The sequence below is a fragment of the Elgaria multicarinata genome, chromosome 1, assembly GCF_023053635.1.
Source record: "Elgaria multicarinata webbii isolate HBS135686 ecotype San Diego chromosome 1, rElgMul1.1.pri, whole genome shotgun sequence".
NCBI classification, from domain to species: domain Eukaryota; kingdom Metazoa; phylum Chordata; class Lepidosauria; order Squamata; family Anguidae; genus Elgaria; species Elgaria multicarinata.
The window spans coordinates 576,841-596,473 of record NC_086171.1 but is presented as its reverse complement, the minus strand read 5'-3'; the positions used below and the strand labels follow the sequence as shown (position 1 = coordinate 596,473).

At 60.1% G+C, this 19,633-nt stretch overlaps 1 protein-coding gene across 1 annotated transcript; it reads right to left on the bottom strand.

Annotated features, from left to right (window-relative positions):
• Window positions 1–1,272: 1,272 nt before the first annotated feature.
• CDK5 (cyclin dependent kinase 5) lies at window positions 1,273–10,996 on the bottom strand. The gene is made up of 12 exons (XM_063121640.1): window positions 10,844–10,996; window positions 10,279–10,367; window positions 9,536–9,603; window positions 7,940–8,000; window positions 7,164–7,220; window positions 6,195–6,290; window positions 3,170–3,244; window positions 2,816–2,912; window positions 2,656–2,725; window positions 2,158–2,218; window positions 1,874–1,954; window positions 1,273–1,475 (listed from the first exon to the last, which is right to left on the bottom strand). The coding sequence occupies exons 1-12, from the start codon at window positions 10,878–10,880 to the stop codon at window positions 1,389–1,391; spliced, it is 879 nt and encodes a 292-aa protein (XP_062977710.1). The 5' UTR covers window positions 10,881–10,996; the 3' UTR covers window positions 1,273–1,388.
• Between the last annotated feature and the right edge of the window lie 8,637 nt (window positions 10,997–19,633).

Here is a 19,633-nt window from a genome sequence, read left to right as displayed (position 1 = left end):
GGACCAGCGCCAGCCTCCAGCGGGACCTGTGATGCAGCCCTGGCCAAGGAAGAAGGGGCCCGGCCGGCTCCGTGGGGCACCCCCCCCCTGCCTGGGAGAAAGGACAGCAGCACCGAGGAGACCGAGGGATCCCCCACCCCCGCCAAAGACTCCGGCTTCACTGGCATCGAGGAAGGACCTGATCCAGGGCTCGTGCCCGGGGGAGGCTGGAAACACAAAGCTGCCATTAAAGTCAGCCCTGGCTGGATGCTTTTGGCCTGTGGTGGTTCTTTTGGGAGCCCCCAGCCCCCTCGCACTGCCCCCCACACTCAGGAAGGAGGGGGGCAGCCCCTCTGGGTAGCCTTCCCAAACAGGCCCTTCTCTCCATGCCCCACTCCCGCCCCACAGATGGAGGCCCAGCACAGCTGCCTGAACATCTGTCAGCTCCTGTATCTGCATGTGTGTGTTGCTGCGCCATGTGACACCCCCCCTCAAAATCCAGTCTTGCTTCAGAGAGCTTTGCTGAACAACCCCCCTAACCCCCCCCCCCCCGTGGTGCAAAACCCGCTCTGGTCCCCACGTGCCATTAAAGTACCTCCTGGGTGCCCCATCCGGCTGTGTCACCACTGGCTGTCAGAAATGGGGGGGGGCGGGGAGGGAAGGAACATCCTGGGATGTGTTGCCCTATGTGGTGTGTGTGTGTGGGGGGGCTTGGTCCAGGGAATGTGGGTCTGTTTGCCTGTCTCCCCCCAAACGCTTCCTACCAGGAAGGTCTCCAGCCAAGCTCTCTTTTCTTACAGAACCCCATCCTAAATTGGGGGTGGGGGTGGTCCTAGACTGGAGGGAGAAAGCCCAGGCCGGGACCAGAGATGTGGGGTGCTTCACCCACCCAGCAATGGGGAACACCAGCCCCAGACTCCTGCTCTCGTCTGAACTCCCATGGGGGGGGCAGGGATAACAGAGCAGGAACTGAGGCAGGGGAGGGCACCCCCTCCCTCAACTGCCCCCCCTTAAAAAACCAACCTCCCCCAGCGAATGGCAAGAAAGGTGCCTGGCTCAGAACAGAGGGGAGAAGGCAGAGCTTTATAGACGTCACAAATATTCACATCAGGGACAAGGTGCCACCCTCCACCTCGTGCGGTTCCTCCCTCCCTCCCCCCTCCCCGGTCCCGTCCCCCAACTGAGGCATCGCCAGATAAGTCAAGGGGCTTCCATTGATCCCGTGGCATATGGGGATGGGAAGAACTGAGGAGGGGCGCAGGGGACCAAGACAGCCCCCACCCCACCCCCCCATCCCACAACACACGCTGCCTCCCCACTGGTCCCAGGAGAGTCGCAGCGCCTTCTGCAAGCTATTGTACAACGTGGCTTGTATGCGGAGGGGGCCACGTGCCACGCCAGGTGGCCCCCTAAGGGGGGCAGAAATCTGTGAAGTAGGGGTGCTGCAGGGCGTCCTCCGCCGAGATCCGATGCACCGGGTTGCACTTCAACAGGTTCTGGGGGGCCAAAAGAGGGGGGGCTGAACAGAGAGCCTCCCCCAAGAAAGAGGAAGCTCCGGGCAGGGAAAGGCCACCTTCCCTCCCCCCAAAAAACCCTTTCCTGTCCCCTCCTGACCTTGGAAGGCGGCGGAACCTGCAACCCCCCGCAGGCTCCATCCCTAGGAGGACCCTCTTTCCCTCTCTCTCACCCCCCCCCCCACACACCCTGATTAAGCTGTTCTCAGAAGCAGGCTGTGGGGAGGGGGAATTGGGGGCACAGCAGGAAGGTGGGGTGGGGGTGGGGGCTCTGTCAGGGGGCAATCCAGAACACCCTGTTTAGGCTGCCCAGGAAGAGGGGCACTCTCGGGGCCTGAGGGTGTGTGTGTGATGTGTGTGTGGTGGGGGGGAGCACTCACCTGAAGCAGGTCACGGCCGGTCGTGTTGAGTTTCGGCACCACGTTGACCAGTGAAGTTGTAGCCGGGTACATCGGATACGGCTGCCAGGGAACAGAACGGGCCAAGGGGGTGTATAGCGGGGGGAAGGCAGTGAGGGGCCTCCTGGCCCCAGAGCTCACCTGTTAGCCTCCTTCCCCCCACTTGCAGCCCCCCATCCACCAGGGGATGGTGCAGGCACAAAAGCAACTCCAGAGCGGAGGCGGAGGCAGCGGCCTGTCCTCTGGGCTGGGCGTGAGGGCCTCACCTTGTAATCCGGGAGTTTGGTCATCCCCGGCCACTGCTCCTCCGTTGGGGTCCCCAAGAGCGTGGAAGAGTTAAGGGCCAAGGAGTGCCGTGGTGGCTGGAAGCCCCTTCCTCCAGCACAACGCTCAGCTGCCCTCCTCTGCCCCCTCCCCACACATGGCTTTCAGCCCCATGGCAGAGTCTGTCCACCCCCACCTGCCTAAAGGAAAGGCGGAGTGCCGGAGACGCAGAAGTGCCGCCCGTGGGCAGAGCGCACGATGTCCCACGAGATCCCAGACATCCGGGGGGGGGGGAGACGCAGGACTTCCGGCAGGGGAACTGAGGGAAGGCGGGAGGGCAGCTGCCATGTGCTGCGAATCCCCTGCAGCCGGGAAACCCACACAAGCCCGTATGGCGTATTCAGCCCAGAGACGCTGGCTCCCCCAGCCCCAAGACAATACACATCACCTCGCCCCCTCCCCATCGCCCCCCCCCCGCCCATGCCAAGAGCCAAGGATATCGGAAGATCCGCTTCAGTTGGTCATCCACATCGTTGCCCGGAAAGAGCGGCCGTCCAGCATTGGCCAGCTCTGCAGGTGGAGAGGAGGCGGTCAGCGGCCCCCCCAGAGCGCTTGCAGAGCCGCCCCTGCCCCACGGCAGCCCCCTCGCCCCCCCCTTACCTGCAAAGATGCAGCCGGCCGACCACATGTCGATGGAGGTGGAGTAGAGCTTGGCCCCAAAGAGCACGTCCGGTGGGCGGTACCACAGCGTCACCACCTGCGGGGCGAAGGGGCGGCCATCAAAAGTCGGGGTGCCGGGGGGGGGGATCCGCCAAAGCAATCGGGAGGGCCAGCGATGGAGGAGACGGCTGGGGAAGGCGCCTCCTCTGCCAGCAGGGCCAGTGCCAACGGGCACAGGGAGGGAGGCCGCATCGGGTGGGGGCAGGGGGGGAGGTGAGCAAGAGGCCGGAGCCAGCAGGCCGAGACGGGCATCGCCCTCGGCCATCCCTCCAGGGCAAGCGCAGCTCTACTCACCTCGGCCGAATAGCAGCGCACGGGGATGCCAAAGGCCCGGGCCAGCCCAAAGTCCGCCAACTTCAGCTCCCCATTCTGTCCGCCAAGCAAGGGCAAGTGGTCAGTGAAGAACGGGACGCAGCCCACGGGGCCCCCCTCCCCCAGCAGAGAACCACCCATGCCTCATGCACCAACCCACACATGGGGAGGGGAGCCCCGGGCACGACCCCAAGTTCTCTTCCCCAATTATTCCCAGCCGGGGATGCACCAGAAATGGCCCCAATTTGGCCGTCCCTTCTGCAAGCAGCAAATGTGGCGGTGGCATTCCAGTAACTTTCCGGGGAGTGGGGTGATGGGGAAGACTTTAGGTCTTCTCTAGGGGGCTGACTTTGACTTGCGCTGCCTTTAGTGCCATGCTCCTCGGCAAAAAGGACGGGTGGAAATAAAAATAATAATGAAAAAAACAGTGGTGCTCTTTCGATTAATTGACTGCATTGATTTTCCCACTTTTGCTTTGCTGCTGCCCCAAGCAGCAGTAGAGGCAGCCCCTCCCCAGTCCGCCAAACAACATGATACCATTGGGATGTGTGTGTGTGCATGTGTGTCTTGGGGAAGAAGATGGCAGCCACTAGTGGAAGCCACGACGTTTCTCCCTGAAAGCCCCCACAGAAAGTCTGCCAACTTGTACAAGGATCAGCATGCGTGTTGTGGGGAGAACGGATCTCCCACACCAGACATGAAGAAAGAATCGTTTCAGCAATACAGCTGCTGCTCCCCCCGACCCAAACACACACAGCACGCCTCCTCCTCCAGCCCCCCAGCCTCATCCCCAGTTCTAAACCGAACTGTTCCTCCCTCGCCACTTCTGGGCCTGCCAGTGCCTCTTCCACAGCGGATCAGGGCTCTGCGTGGCGACGCGTCCCGATGGCCGGGTGTTCCCTCCAGGATCAGAAGCAGCAGGCCGCTCAGCCCCAACTGCTGGGGGCGGGAGAAGGGGGGGCAAATAGAGGGCCTCTGGCCTGATCCAGCACAGCTCTGCTTATGTTCTTAAGTTAGGACTTCTGGCCCACGAATCCTTCCTGGCCGTGTGATGCCCGTTCACCTGCTTTGGAGAGTTCCCTTTGGGGGCAAACTGCTGCAGGAGACGAGGCGAAATGCGTCTCTTTGAGCTGGGTTGATCGCTCCTCCAAGTGCAAATCGCAGCCTGGGGGTGGGGGGATCAGGCTCCTGACTGCCGAGGGTGAGGAGGGGGAATTTAACCCCCACCCCACCCCTCGGTCCCAACTACCCCCCACCCCAGACGTGCTGTTGCCCAGTTCCCCTCGGCTCTGATTGAGTCTCCTGCAGCCGCTCGCTATATTTAGCCCTGGGAAGATCTCCTGCACAGCGACAAAAGGACAAATGGAAGGACAGGCGTAGGGATGCGCCTTGGAGCAAAAAGCCCTCAGTGGCAGATGCCCAAGCTGGGATTGGGACGGCGGTGAGGAAGCAGGAAACAAATGTTCATGCACCGACAGGGGCCCATTTAGCATCATGGCCAGTTCAGCTTTGGTTTTCATCACCCTCAATCGTTTGCTGTCAGCAGCAAACGTGGCCACCTCACCGTTGCCTCCCCCCTTCCTCCCGGAAAACATTAGATCATTTATGAACAAGTTAAAAAGCACCAGGCCCAGTACAGATCCCTGTGGGAGCCACCCACTCCACACCCGTTAGGAATCAACCACTTTTTAGGAACGCAAGATCAGACCACAGGTCCATCTAGTCCAGCACTCTGTTCACACAAAGGCCAACCGGCTGCTCATGAAAAACCCACAAGCAGGACATGGTGCAACAGCACCCTCCTACCCATGTTCCCCAGCAACTGGTGCACACAGGCTTACTTTAATAATGTTTTCAACCAATTTACCTGGAACAGACGTTAAACTAACTGGCCTGTAATTTCCCGGATCCCCCCTGGATCCCTTTTTGAAAATAGTGTTACATTGGCCAGCTTCCAGTCCTCTGGTACAGAGGCCAAGCTTAGGGACACGTTGCAAATTTTTGTGAGGAGGTCTGCAATTTCATATTTGAGTTCTTTGAGAACTCTAGGAGGGATGTCATCCGGGCCTGGTGATTTATTTGCTTTCAATTTGTCAATAAGGTTGAGAACTTCATTTTTTGTCACCACTGTTTGCTTCAGTTCCTCAGACTCCCTTCCTGAAATCATCAGTTCAGGCACAGACATCTGTCCTGTATCCTCTGCAGTGAACACCGATGCGAAGAATTCATTCAGCTTCTCTGCAATCTCCCTACCCTCCTTTAACATTCCCTAAACTCCGTTGTCAGAGGCTTCCCTGCTTCTGATATATTTTTTAAATTCTTTATTGTTGGCCTCGATACTGTCAGCGATGTGCTCTTCAAAATGCTTTTTCTGCATCTGTTATTGTCTGCTGGCATCTCCTTTGTGTTCCCTTTTGTTTTCCTCACTTGGGCAAGACTTTCAATGTTTTGAAGGAAGCCCTCTTCTCAATCATGGCTTCCTTGACACTGCCTGTTAACCATTTATTCCTGCTCTCTGTTATTTACTCAGTCCATATGTGGACTTCTCCTGCTGCACTCACCCAAGAGGCCATGGGGAGGGATTCTCTTCAAAGTCTGCATCTACCAGATCACTCCTGGATGCAGCGTTATTTGCACTCTCATAGGAACATAGGAAGCTGCCTTATACTGAGGCAGAGCCCCTTGGTCCACCGAGCCCAGTACTGTCAAGCACTGACCGGCAGCTGCAGCTCTCCGGGGTTTCAGGCACGATCCTTTCCTCGCCCTACCCTGAGAAGCTGGGGGTCGAACCTGGGGCCGTCTGCATGCAGAGCAGGGGGTTCATCCCACTGAGCCATGGCCCTCTCAAAGAACCCCAAGGGAGTTAAGGAGGCTGGACCCATTTTAAAACAGTTTTTTTTTTATAAAAAAGACCTTCCTTTGCAGAAGCTGGCTGGTTCCTTATTCGCCTCTGTGTTTCAAAGAGGAAAGTCCAAACTCCGGGCCCACCTTGTGCCGAAAAACTCACCCGATTGATCAGCAGGTTCTGGGGCTTCAGATCTCGGTGCAGGACGTTTCGGCTGTGGCAGAACCCCAAACCCTTCAGCAGCTGATACATGAAAGACTGTGGAGAGAGAGGGGTGGAAGTGCTAACACCAAGACTGGAGCGAGCCCAGTGGCTGCTAGACCAGCTCAGGGTAAGAGGAGGGCAACCAGGATGATCAGGGGTCTGGAAACAAAGCCCTATGAAGAGAGACTGAAAGAACTGGGCAGGTTTAGCCTGGAGGAGAGAAGATGGAGGGGAGACATGAGAGCACTCTTCAAAGACTTAAAAGGATGTCACACAGAGGAGGGCCAGGATCTCTTCTCGATCCTCCCAGAGTGCAGGACACGGATTAACGGGCTCAAGTTAAAGGAAGCCAGATTCCGGCCGGACATCAGGAAAAACTTCCTGACTGTTAGAGCAGTACGACAATGGAACCAGTGACCTAGGGAGGTTGTGGGCTTTCCCACACTAGAGGCCTTCAAGAGGCAGCTGGACAGCCCTCTGTCAGGGATGCTTTAGGGTGGATTCCTGCATTGAGCAGGGGCCTTATAGGCCCCCTCCAACTCTGCTATTCCATGATTCTACGATTCTATGATTCTAAGGGCGCACCTGCCAGCCCGTGGGATGACGCCACTTGCACACGCACAACTCAGGCACACGCGCCTGCGGGGCTTCCAGAGGGAGGGGTCTCCTAGTGCTATCATTGCACAGGCTTCCGCCTTTGCTTTCTCAAGGGCTCATCTGCGCTAAGAGAAAAGCCGGAAGAAACGGTGGGCAAACACTGGAGGAGATGAGTGGGAGACGGCAGCAATGTCTGGACCCACTGCAAAATCCCATGATGGAGGCGGAGGGCGTGGAGGGGGAATGTAACTCCCCCCGCCTTTCTTTAGTGCTGCCTACACGCGTTGCCTGGGAGCACCCACAGGCCTAGCCAGAGTTATCCCATCTCACCTTTACAATTTCAGGGTCCAGATCCCCATTGCAGCTGTCAAAGTATTTCTTCAGATCCTGGAAGGAGCAGAGGGAGGAGGGCAGGGAGTGAGCAGCAATACTGCGGAACCCCTTTAAACACCCACACCCACACCCACACCCTGCAAGGGCAGACCCGAAACTCCCCCCACCCCCACCCCCTTAAATTAAATGCCGCATTTTCCGCAAGTTCGCCCGCTTCCTCCCTCTCTTTTACCACTGCATTTCCCTCATCTTATGACATTTGCTACCACTGGACCGCTTCCCTCCGTAAAGGGCAGCCCACACCCTCCAGGGCCTGGAGCCCCCGTCCCCCCAGGAGAGGACGCAAGGCTTGGAACTTCCCAGCCTAGGGAGAGAGACGGCTCAGCAAGCTGCATGTGGGGCAGAGGAAGGGGCTGCCCTCTTCCTCCTCCTCTCATGGCGCTGGGGCTCAGGACCCTCCAACGAGGCTGGTGATGGACAAGGGATTTCGCACAGTTGCCACACAGAGCTCACGGATGGAACGTGGTGGCTACTAGCCGCGAGGGCTACGTGCTGCCCCTAGGATCAGAGGCAGCATGGCATCCAATACCCGTTGCAGGAGGAAGAGTGGGAGCGCACGGCCCCTCCCTCCCCACCGCCGTCCTGCTCGTGGGCTTCTGGTTGGGGCATCTGCTAGGCAAGGGTGAGAGGCCGGGCGAGGCGCTCCAGCAGGGCTCCCCGATGCTCTTTAGAGACTTCATCACAACACCCCCCCCCCACAGCCACACCCTTACCTGGTCACAGAATTCAAAGACCAGTGTGAGCTTCTTGTCACTGTGCAGGACGTCATGCAACCTGGTGGGGAAGACCAGCAACTCAGTGCCCACAGCCTCACGAGCAGCCCAGGAGACATTCTCCAGGCCCCGGCCAGCGGCCCTCCAGCACTTTGAGCTGGAAACCACGCAGGCACGTGCCCCTCTGCCCCTGCACTGCAGCGCTCAGCCAATTGGGAGAATGCAACAGAGAGAGGGAAGATAGGGGTGGGGGGCTGCTAACGTAGGGGAGCGCAGACTTCAGGCTGTGAGAACTACTTTGTTTTCCACTAGAATCCCCAAATCCACCACCAGAGCCTGCTGCGGAGGATATAACTTAGCATTAAAGCATGCTGAGCCCTGGAATCTGTTTTGAGTGCCAGAAAAGGAGAGAGGCCACAGTCCTGCCACACACAAAAACACTCCAGGCTGTCCCGCTTTCTTCATTCCAGCAGTATAATTTAGGATGGGGAGAATAATTTTGTTTTTGCTGTTGCTATTGGGGGAAAAAATCCCTGGGATTTAGGAATCCTTGCCAGAGATCTGCCAGTAGACATTGGTCTGTTTTCCTGGGCCAATGGGGGCCACTCCAGTGGCACGTGGCCTTGGGAACAGCCACACAGAACATTCTGTCTGAGCACAAAGCTGCTTATAGGAAGAGCATCTCAGGACCACAGCAGGAAAAGGTCCCGTTCCTGGCGGTGGCTGCAGCAATTCTGATCCGATGCAGCAAAAGGCGTGCGTGCAAACCAAGGCCCAATTCCCCATGGGCTGATCCAGAGTGCGGCATACGGGGTCCCAGCTGTGCAAGGCTTTCAAGGCTAAGAGCAGCACCTTGACTTGGGCCCAGAAGCACCAAACACAACAGGTGCAGCACAGGAGGGGCACAGGCGCCTGCGGGTCATGACAATGGGACCAGTGACCTGGGGGGTGGGGTGGGCTCTCCCACACTAGAGGCCTTCAAGAGGCAGCTGGACAGCCACCTGTCAGAGTGGATGCTTTAGGGTGGATTCCTGCATTGAGCAGGGGGTTGGACTCAATGGCCTTAGAGACCCCTTCCAACTCTGCTATTCTATGATTCTAAGCCAAAGCGGGAAGTGTGATGCTGCCACCTGGGCAGCCCATTGGACTTGGGGTCTTCCTGCCCAGACCGTGCAGCGCTGGAAAGGGATTTCCCCAAACACTGATCCCAGCAGTGAACGGAAGAGAGCAGAAACGAGCCCCTCCCCCGCCCTTTGAGATCCTCCAGCTTCCTCCTCTCCGTTTCATCATGAGCTCGGTGGCCCCGAAAGGAAGGTCAGAAACCCGGACCCCGATGGGCCAAGGTGCCCAGCACTCCCTTCCCAAACAGAGGAGCGGGAACTGCAGCCCCTTCACTCAGATCAATGGAAAGAGGGCTGGGGCGGGGGGTTGGAAGGGACACGGATTGATTGCAGCTAAAGCTTTTGTGGACCAGAGTCTTTTCAGCGTAACGGACGGACACGGCTGCTCCGCTGAAACGCTGGAGGCGTGCTCTTCTGGTCCAGAACCCCCTCACACCCCCACCCCCACCCCCTCTCCCACATCCAGCAGGCTCACCTGACGATGTTCTTATGCTTCAGTTCCTTAAGCAGGCAGATCTCCCGCAGGGCGGAGCTGGGGACTCCCTAGAAGACCGGGTGGGTGGGGGAAGATGAAGCATGTTGACATCCCCCCCCCTCCAAGGATTCAGGTCGGGCTCCCCTCCCCAGGGGCCAAGGCAGAACCCAGGGACCCTAAACAGACCCCCGATTCCCTAGCCAAGAAGCCTCAAGCACCTCAGCCGGCCGACATCAAAGGCTCCCCTTCGCATGGAAGCCTGCTCTCACTAACATGGGGGCTGTGCAGGGATTTGGGGTCTCTGGCAGGATTCTCAACACCCGCACAAAAGTGCCGCGGGAGCAGGCGGGTGCCATGGGACCCCTTGTGGAGCAACAGCAGGCCAGGCTTCCAAATCCAGTGTAGGAGGGGCCTACCAGAAATGCACTCTGCACGTGCTCAGCTTGCAGCATGCACGCCATTGCTTCTGTGGTTGCTATTGTTAGGGCTGCCCCAGGACCTGGCTCCTTCTGCCCTGAAGGACTCTAGCTCACTGCGCCTTGTGGGAGCTATGGGGCACATGTGTGTGTGCGCACAAAATTGCTGGCAGAGGGTCTGCCCCAACCCAAGGGCATTTGGGCAGTGGGGGCCTGTCCTTCCAGGGGAAGAGGGCTGCAGCTGTTCAGAGGGGCTGGAGAGAGCCCCTGGGGTCAGGCTAGGGATAGGGACAGAGCCCGGGGACGGGGGGGGGGGGGAACCCACACCTCGTCATCATCGTCCAGCCGCACCCTCTTCAGCGCCACAATCTCGTGGGTCTCCCGGTTCTTGGCCTTGAAAACAGTCCCATAGGTGCCTGTCGGGGGGGGGGGGAGACAAGACAGGACAAGAGAGTGGGGGCGGGGGGGGGGGGAGATGATGCATTGCCTTTAACCACGGGCATCGAAGAGCGATTCGATGCGAAGCGATTCGGCATCACACACAATTGCAAATAACACCCACAGAGATGAGGCGCGGGGGGCGGGGGGGGCTTGCTTCATTCATGCCAGCCCCCTCCCCACACTGCCCGAGCAACCCCCGCAATCGGTCGGGGGCGCCCACTTGCGGAGGGGGGGAGGCGCCACCCCAACGTTGCGCCTCCCCCGTCCCGTCCCGTCCCGTCCCGTCCCATGCCAAGCAGCCTCTGCAACGGGGGCCAGGCGCCCTGGGGCCGCCCCCGATATATCAGCCGCCTCCCCGCGATGTCCCCCCGCCGCCCTTTATCCTTCCTCCTGCTGGAACGAGCTGCCCTGCTGCCCGCTCTCCGGCTGCGCCCCCCACCCAGCGACCCACCCTCTCCGATCTTCTCCAGCTTCTCGTATTTCTGCATGGTTCGCTCCGGCCGCCGCCGCCGCCGCCGCCGCTGGAGCTCCGGGACTCCAGCCCGAGCCGGCCCTTCCTCCCCGGGCTGGGACTGCAACTCCCGGCATGCCTCGCTCGCTGCACGCCCCGAGAGGCGGGGCCGAAAGGAGGAGGACCCCGGCTGAGACTACACTTCCCGGCAGTCAACGCGCCGGGGGCCTTTCCCAGCGGCACCTTCGAGGAACGGGAGGGGAGAGTGAGAGTGCCTCTGGGCATGTGCAGAGTGCGTGGCCCCTCTCGTGGGCAGGCGGCCTGCCCTAGGCGTATCTCACCGCATCTCCCAGCTAGCCCTGCGGGAGTTGTAGTCCAACCCATCCGGAGCGGCCAAGGCGGCCAGGCAGAGCCGATGGATAGACGGACGGAGCAGCTGCTGCCTGCCCGCCCCCAGCAGCCCTCGAGGGAGGGAGCCAGCGCGCGGGTCCCGGAGGCGGCTGAGCCCGGGCTGCGCGGAGAAGGCGCGCGGGGGGGGGGGGGCGGAGGCAGGGAGGGATGCCTCCCCACCTCCTCCTCCTCCTCCTCCAGGCGAAAGAAGCGCCTCCGCCCCCACGGACCTTGGGGCGCTTCGAAGCGGTCTGGCGCGGCTCGCCCTCGGAGGCGCAGCCTGTATCGCCATCCTCACGTGAACGTGGGGCCCTTGCAAGACCCGCGTTCGGTGGAGGAGGACGCAGCCAGCCCGGACAAGAGCCCAGCGGGGAACTGGGCCTTCGGCCTGAGCCGGCAGAGCTCTTCTTCCACGGGCCGTGGCAGCCCCGCTACGCCCCGACGGCCAATACGGTCAGCGGGGTTGAGGCCAGGTTACGTGGTCCGGAGAGAGCGGTCAACCCCCGGCCTCGCTCAGTTTAGGGTTAATCGCACATGCTTCGAACAATCCTGGCGACACAGCTCCACACACCCTTAGTCCAGCATACTAGCTGAGGGATGCTGGGAGTTGCAGTCCGATACATCTGGAGAGAGAGCGCCAGGTTGTGAAGGCCGCCTTCGTGCCAAGCCTCACCAGAACACGCAGGACTGGGGCTAGCACGGACTTCTCCACCCGCTTCCTGCATTCGGATTCCCAGCTAGGAGCGGCTCCTTTGGAGAGACCAGCAGCCCTGCCTCAGTATTGCCTTCGTAGAAACTGCCCTGGGAGCCCTGGGCCTTTAAAGGCTGGGACTCGCCCCTCACAGCAACAGGGAGGCAAGTGGGACGTCCTCCCCCCACCCCGATAATTCTGCCTCCTCACAGGAAAGGTTCTTTCAGTCCTCAGATTCCTAACGTTTCAGTAACTTAAACCTCAGCTTTTAGGAAGAGAGCTTTGTCCTCCCAAGAGAGGGCGTGGAGCAGAGTTAATACGCAGGAAATGTGAACGCAGATGACAAATGCAAGAGAGAGAGAAAGGTGTGAAGGATCAGAGCTCTCCTGCTTTGCAAGCCAGAGGAATTCCAATGTGCCCCCCCCCCCGTGTCCTGTGCAGCCACAATGCATCAGGGTCCAAATACTGCCGACTCCCCAATGGCTATTGTGGCTGATGCCTGGGGGGGGCGGGGCGGCGATTGCTCTCACACATCCCTTTATGACAGCAATACAAGCCAGAGGACCGCCTAAGGCATATTTGGTGTCTGCATCAAATGCTCCTTACAACGCAGTACAATGAGAGCTACATGCAGCTGTAAAAGGAAGTAGGAATGTGGGCGTTTGGGGCAGGAAAGCAAACAGCAAGGTTGAAATGCAGAGATGAGGCAGGGACGGGGCCCCTTCAGGTGGACGTGTGAGCGCAAACCTAAGGGATTCGGACATGATTGCCTTGCAGGACAAGAGTATCTCCCACTGCAGTGCTCAGCAGGCCTGGGGTGGTGATGGTGGGGCTGCGAGGGCATCTGTGGCGGCTGAGAGAGGGAGCAAGAACTTCCTAGTCCAGGACCAAAGCGGAGGGGCGAGTGGGCAGGTTCTCTGGGCCCCAGGATGCCTGAAGGCGCCCTTCTGTAGCCCAGGCAAGGGGGAGCTGGAATGTTTGGGGGGGGGGGGAGAGAGATTTCTTCCCTTGTTCATTAGATCATTTGAATAATATATAATCCTATCTTAGTGGCAATGATCGTCTATTTTCCTTAGACCTCCTTTCTTTCCTCTTCAAAATAGTCGTAGGAGCTTCCTCACGTATTACACGTACCTCTGACTGTAGAATGAGGATTAAACGGCATGAATAAAGCAGTGTGTGTTTCTTTTGAGTATTTAGCTTTTGTTCCACGCTGCAGCTTCATAGCACCCTTGACTGCCACGCACCCTGCACACCACCCTGCACACTTCCAAGGCGTTTTGATGTGGAGTCAGTTTGCAGTGCTGAACATTCCTCGTCTGCTCTCAGAACTACAGTTCCCAGAATCCGTTCAAGCTGGTTCCATTTCGAAGAGTGCAGCATGGCCAGAGCCTCAGCTGCAACGGTTAGCCCCCCACCCCCACTACCCCCCTGTGCAAATGATCATCATAAATATTATTTAACTTTCCTTGTGCAAACTCTTGGGGCTTCGTGGAAGTGAACGCAGCCGGGATGTGGATGGCTCACCAGTTCCACCTCGCAGAGCCTTTCCACATGCCGAACCATTGTCCTGCCGGCCCAAAGTTTGCCTTCGCTCCCCCAATGACATGTCTCTCACTACGTCCCTGCTGAGCCTGCCTAGCAACGTTGTTCTACTCCCGAGGCTCTTTTCTAATCAGTTTCTCTGGTGTTCAGTCCTCCACAAAAGGCTTTTTGGTTTGTGACACCCAGAGTTCGCCTCCTAACAGAGGCAGCACAAAGCCTGGCACTTCTAGGTGGAGGAGATGGTCTCCACACAACCTGCTTGTGGCAGTGGCAGTGCCCAGCTCCTGAATGGGCCTTCGTAATGCACATATTGCAGGGCCTGCATCCAGGTGGAACTAAAAATGGTTGACACCAGTCGGCCTGGGTCAGATTAAGCCCTGCTAAAAGGGTCTCTTCCCACATGTCTTTCATTTAAGAGCGACTAACGAATAAGAAGGCCACGTGCCTGCGGTGCACTGGGTTGTGGCAGCTGTCCAAGGGGGCTGGTGGCCACCGCCTTCCCTTCCTAGGCTGCTTGTGGGCTCCTAGGGGCACTGGTAAGGCCCTGTGGCAAGCAGGAAGGAGGCAGAGCACGGTGGAGCCCTGTCGCTCTGGCCCGGCTTCAGCATTCCTTGGGTGACCTTCTTTGAGAGCGGGGAGTCGCCAGCAAATCCGTCCGCCAGTCCAGAGCCCTCCTCCCCTCCCCCCCTTGCCTCCGGCCTCCTCTTAGCACCTGCAGACTTTGTGCCCCACCGCGCTGGGCGCGTTCGGTCACCTTTATTTTGCACCTAGTTCTGCTGGGAACGAGGACCTGCTGTGTGTACAGAATCAGGCCAAGGCAGCGGCAGCCCACAACGTCTCTCCAGGAGGAGGGAGCCCTCTTGCTGCCCGCACTGAATCTGGGAATTTCTGCTGGCAAAGCAGCTGCTCGGGTGTCGTGTGCACATATGCACCCGGAGGCACACGCATGTGTGTACGTCCCTCAGCGTTCAGCGGCTCCCGGCTGGAGGGGGCAGGCTCTTCCCACGCAGCCAGTCTGAGGGGCTAAGGAGACCTGGGTGCCCACGGTGCTTGAGTCCTCCCTGCACTGGGGCTCTCCCCAGTGACGCACGCCTGGGGCAGTAGGGCCGGTTGCAGCCTGGAGGGGGCCTGGCAGAGCGCCCCCTGGTGGACTCCTCCTGCATTGGTTACCCCTGTCCCACCGGTCCGTTCCCTGGGCTGATCTGCTGGTTGCAAGCCAAGCCGCGTTTCCCACAACGCCCCAGGCTGGGCCATTATGGCCCGTTTGGGCGGCCACCTTCTGGGTAACCCCGCGTGGGGCAGCTCACAGACCCAACCGCTTGGCTGGCAGGTGGGCGGGGAAGAGCAGCAGGCCCGGCCAGGCGCTGGGACGCCCGCGGCGGCTGCCCAGGGATGGCTTGGCGCAGGCATCGCTCCCTGGTCGAGGGCATGGCGGCGGCGGCGGCGCCTGCCAAGTCTGGCCTCCACCACGGCTCCTTGCTCCGTGCCGCACGAGGCAGCAGCACTTGGGCCGCTGTGACGAGGGCGCAAAGGCGAGCCGGCCTTTGCCCCCCGAGCAGGGCCGGTTGGGCAGCCACGTCGGGCGACCGCTTGTCCGGAGTCCCGGCCCAAGGGCCGCCCGCCTGCCGAGGCACGAGCGCGACCCCTTCCGCAGCGCCCTGGCCAGTTCGGCGTGGCGTGCTTTGGATGCTCAGCGGGGCTGCGTCCTACGAGGGAACGGGCCGAACGGGGCCCGGCCAGGCGGCAGCGGGAAGGGCCGCCCGGCCCACAGCGGAGGGCAAAGGCCTGGCCCTGCTGCCCCACATCTGCGAGGAGGGCGCATTTGGACAGGACCCGCTCTCCCCCGCCACCCGGCCGCAGACACGGCTCTCCTGCCGCCCCCGGGTCGCCGGCCCGCCTGGCAGGAGGGGCTTCTTCTCTGCGCTGCCGTGCACGTGGCGGGGTCGGGCATGCGCCGCGTACTGGCGCGCATGCGCACCCCGGAGAGGCAAGCTGTTCTTGGAGCTGGAAGGGTCGGGCGCGCGCCCAGGGTTGCTGCTGCTGCTGCCGCCGCGGCGCTGCTGGGGGGTGAGTGGAGCCCGCGGGCGCGTGCACGAGGCGATCGGGGCGCGGAGCAGGAGGAGGAGGGGGCGGCCAGAGGGGGAGGGCGACGCGTGCACGTGCCGCGGCCGGAGCCTGCCGCCCGGGTCAGGGAGGGGAGGGGAGGGGAGGGGAGGGGAGGGTTGCCTGCCTGCCTCCGCCCCGCCGGTGCGGGAGGAGGATGCCAATGCTGCCGCCGCCCCCCGCCCGCTCCGCTCCCGAGGAGACGCGAGACCCCCGTCGCCACGCTGATCTCCGGCCCGGGTCCCGGCCGGGTGGGCGGCTGCAGCAGTAGCTCAAGCGACACCGGGGCTGGCGCGGAGGGCGGCGGCGGCACGAGATGGGTGCCTGCGGCCGCCCAAGTCAGCTCCCCCGCTGGGCTGGACGCAGCAGCTGCCCGCCGAAATGGGAGAGCAAAAGAACGGAAGAGGAGGCGTCGTGAGGCTGGATCAGGCCAAGGGTCCATCCAGTCCTCCCCTCGTTCACACAGTGGGAAGTCCACAAGAAAGAGACGGGTGCAACAGCACCCTCCCGCCCATGTTCCCCAGCAACTGGTGTATATAAGCGTACTGCCTTTTATACTGGAGGGGGCACATAGCCATCAGGACTAGTAGACGTTGAGGAATTCTCCAGGAATTCATCCAACGTCCTTTTAAAGCCATCCTAATTGGTGGCCATCGTGACATCTTGTGGAAGTGAGTTCCACAGTTTAACTATGTGCTGTTTGAAGAAGTCCTTCCTCTGGTGTGTCCAGAATCTCCCACTAATGTTCACATTCCGTTCTACCATTATGAGCGCGGGGGTGGGGGGGATGTCTCCCTTTCAACTTCACCCATATCATGCATAATTTCATACACCTCTATCGTGTCTCCCCTCAGCCTCCTTTTTTCCCAAGCTAAACAATCCCAGTTGCTGTAACCTTCCCTCGTAGGGGAGATGCTCCAACCCCTTCATCATTTGAGTTGCCCTTTTCTGCACTTTTCCCAGCTCCATAATATCCTTTTTTAAGGTGTGGTGACCAGAACTGTACACAGTACTTGAAGTGTGGTCGCACCATAGATTTGTATAAAGGCAGTAGGATACCGGCCGTTTTATTCTCAGTTCCTTTTCTCATACTGCCTAACATGGAGTTTGCCTTCTTGACGGCAGCCGCACACTGGGCGGACGTTTTCATTGAACTTTTCCACCACAGCCCCAAGATCTCTTTCTTGGTCGGTCGCTGCTATCAGGTTATACTTGGAATAGGGTTATTATTATTATTTTGTCCCAACGTCCTGCATCACTTTACACTTCCTTATATTGAACCAACTCTCCCAACTTAGAGAGCTCCTTTTGGAGCTCCTCACAATACTCTTTTTGTTTTAACCACCTTAAATAATTGGGTGTCATCGGCAAACTTGGCCGCTTCCATTGCTCATGCCTAATTAATTTATGAACAAGTTGAAACGCATTGGGCCTGATACAGATCCCTGTGGGACCCCGCTATTTACTTCCCTCTGTTGGAGACCTACGGCTGGTTCTGCTTGGGGGCTGGCACTTTTGCAGGGGTGGGGGAGCCGTGGACTCTCACGGGCTTGGAGCTGGGGGAAGGCGGAGCAGCAGGGCGTGTCCCTTGCCTGGCCCGGTCTGAAGGGCACTGGGGACCCTCTTGGCATTTGTGGGCTCCCGGTTCAGGGAGAGGCGGGGCTGGATTTGCACACAGCTCTTCTGGGAGGAGCGGGGGAGCCTGCTGGTGCCGGTGCTCCTGGACTCTCTTCCGTCTGCCTGACTTGTGGCTGGGTATCTGCAGCTTGGTGATGTGTAATCCAGACCACAGTGTGCCATGGGCAGAGAACAGCTGCTTGGGAAGGGCAGGCAGCTTGCCGTATGGGCCTTCCCTGGCCACAAACACCTGTCTGTGGCTGGCGGGGGGGGGAGGGGGGCTGGAGGGACAGAAGGGTACCACCATTCAAGGCCGTGGGTGGTAAAAGCAGCGCTGGAACTGGCAATGGGCACACCTGGCGTATTTCTGGATGCAGGCACAAACAGCTGGCTGGGCTGGGCGCCTGGTGAAGAGGTGTGCCTTGCATAACCTTGGAGGTGGCAGAGGCCTTCCCAGTAGGAGAAGATGATCCAGGGAGCGGGAGAGGAGCCACATCCTCTCATCAGGGAGGAATTCTCTGGGCGTGGCCCGTTCCTGGCAAGCGTGTCCGCGTGGCCTTGCACATCTCGCCTGCTTGTGCAAACAGCACATGGCCTCCTCCTGCTGCTGCTGCTGCTGCTGCTGTCCAGGCTGAGCACTGGGCTTCCTGGGTCCTGGCCTGTACCAGCTTGGCTTGGGGCTGTAGAGCTGCCCTCACAGGCCTCACGTCTTCCTCTGGTTCTGGGTGACGGAGGCTCTTCCAGCGGCTGCAGCTCCCAGCACACCTTCATGGAGGCTCCTGGTTGGAAACTCCAGAGGCCTTTCCCAGCCTGTCAGGTTCTTTCCGATCTTGCCTGGGCCCTCCAGGGCGCAGGGCAGGCCGCACCTTTGGCCAGACCAGAGCGCTCAGCGCTTGCAGCGTGCACGCGATGTGCCCAGCACCGTTCATCTTCACCAGTCCAGACAAGCAGTGGCGTCCTCCGCCTCGGCTGCTTTCCCCTGGCACGGGGACGACGACGGGGGGGGCGCCTCTTCTGCTCCCCCCTCTTGGCTTTTCTGGCTGGGGAGTGGGTGGGCTTTGTTTGGGCTTGAGTTCCTAAAGCCTCTGTCTCTCCCCACCCCTGGCCAGGAATGATCCTGGCCCTGGGGCATGAATGGCTGCTGCTGTAGATGGTCATTGGTATGAATATGACCCCCAGGGCGCCGTCTCTCCCTTTCAAGCGTCGACACACACTGCTCTCGTCTGCATCCAGCACTAGACTGCGGGGAGGCAGGAGCCCACCCAGAGTTTCAAAACTGACAACCGCGCCCCACTTCCCCGGAGTTCTCCTTCGTTTCTTTTAAATATTTATAAGCTGCTTTTCCCAACACCTGAAGCACTGAACATCATTTAAACGCCCCCCCCCCCTCTCCCCGCTGCCATAAACCCAAACAAGAAGTTTAAAAAGAGCGCCAGGCCTGGGCTGCTCCGGGCTCTTTACCTAGCTGGCTGGCTGGCTAGGACAAGGGCCGCTCCCCAACTTCCTTCTGACTGATAATAGGCCTGGGGGGCTCTCCGTGGGGAGAAGAGGAGGGAGGGGCCTGCCCTGCCCTGCCCGAGGTAGCAAGCAGCTGGGGCTTTTCTCCCAGTTCTCTCACTTTCCAAATGAAGCTGGCCGGCGGCAGCAGCAGCTGTTCTGACGGGCGCTGGATGGTTTCATCCTCTGGGTGAGCTGAAAGCGCCTCTCGTTTGCCCCGAAGAAGCTGCCTGCTGCGGCCCCTTCCCTCCTGCTCCGCCTTCCTTGCGGTTGTTTTGGGGAGTCCTCTGGAGATCCTGATCTTTGCTTTCCCACGCTGGGTGTGCTGGGCCCACGCAGGGCGCAGGAGTGCACAACCGGCCCCTCTGACTCCGGGCGTGGCCAAAGGGGGGCAGCAGAGGACTCCCGGGGAGGCCGGGCTGCTTCTGGGAGCCAACGTCACCTGCGGGCCCAGGAAGGGCCCTTGCAGCGGAGCCCTGCTTCCCGGACTAAGCAAGCAGCCGCTGAACTCCAGAAGCGAAGGATGGCAGAGGCTGAGCCAGGCTGCCCCTCGCTGCATGGGAGGGGCTCTGGCTGCCCCTTTGCAAGTAGGGGAGGGAGGAAGCAAGGGGAGCGGATGCCTCTCCCCTCCCTTGGCACATCCACCAGGAGGGGATCCCCTCCCGTCCCCCAAGCAGTCCAAAGCAACACAAATGCTGCCCTTATTTCCTTGGTTGTGCCGGCTGGGGTGGGGTGGCCAAGGGGGCTCACCGCCTGGAGGGGGCTGATGAACGGGGATCTCTCTTCCAAGGACTCACCGCGGGGAGGGAAAACAGCCAGCGGAGACCAGTGCAGCAGGCAGGCCTGTTTCAGCATCGGATCCTGGCTGCTGCAGGGCCGTTTCCTGCCCTGGACGGACGGACCTCTCCGACGCTGCTTTCCCGCTGCCTGCCTTGGGCTGCTGGCCA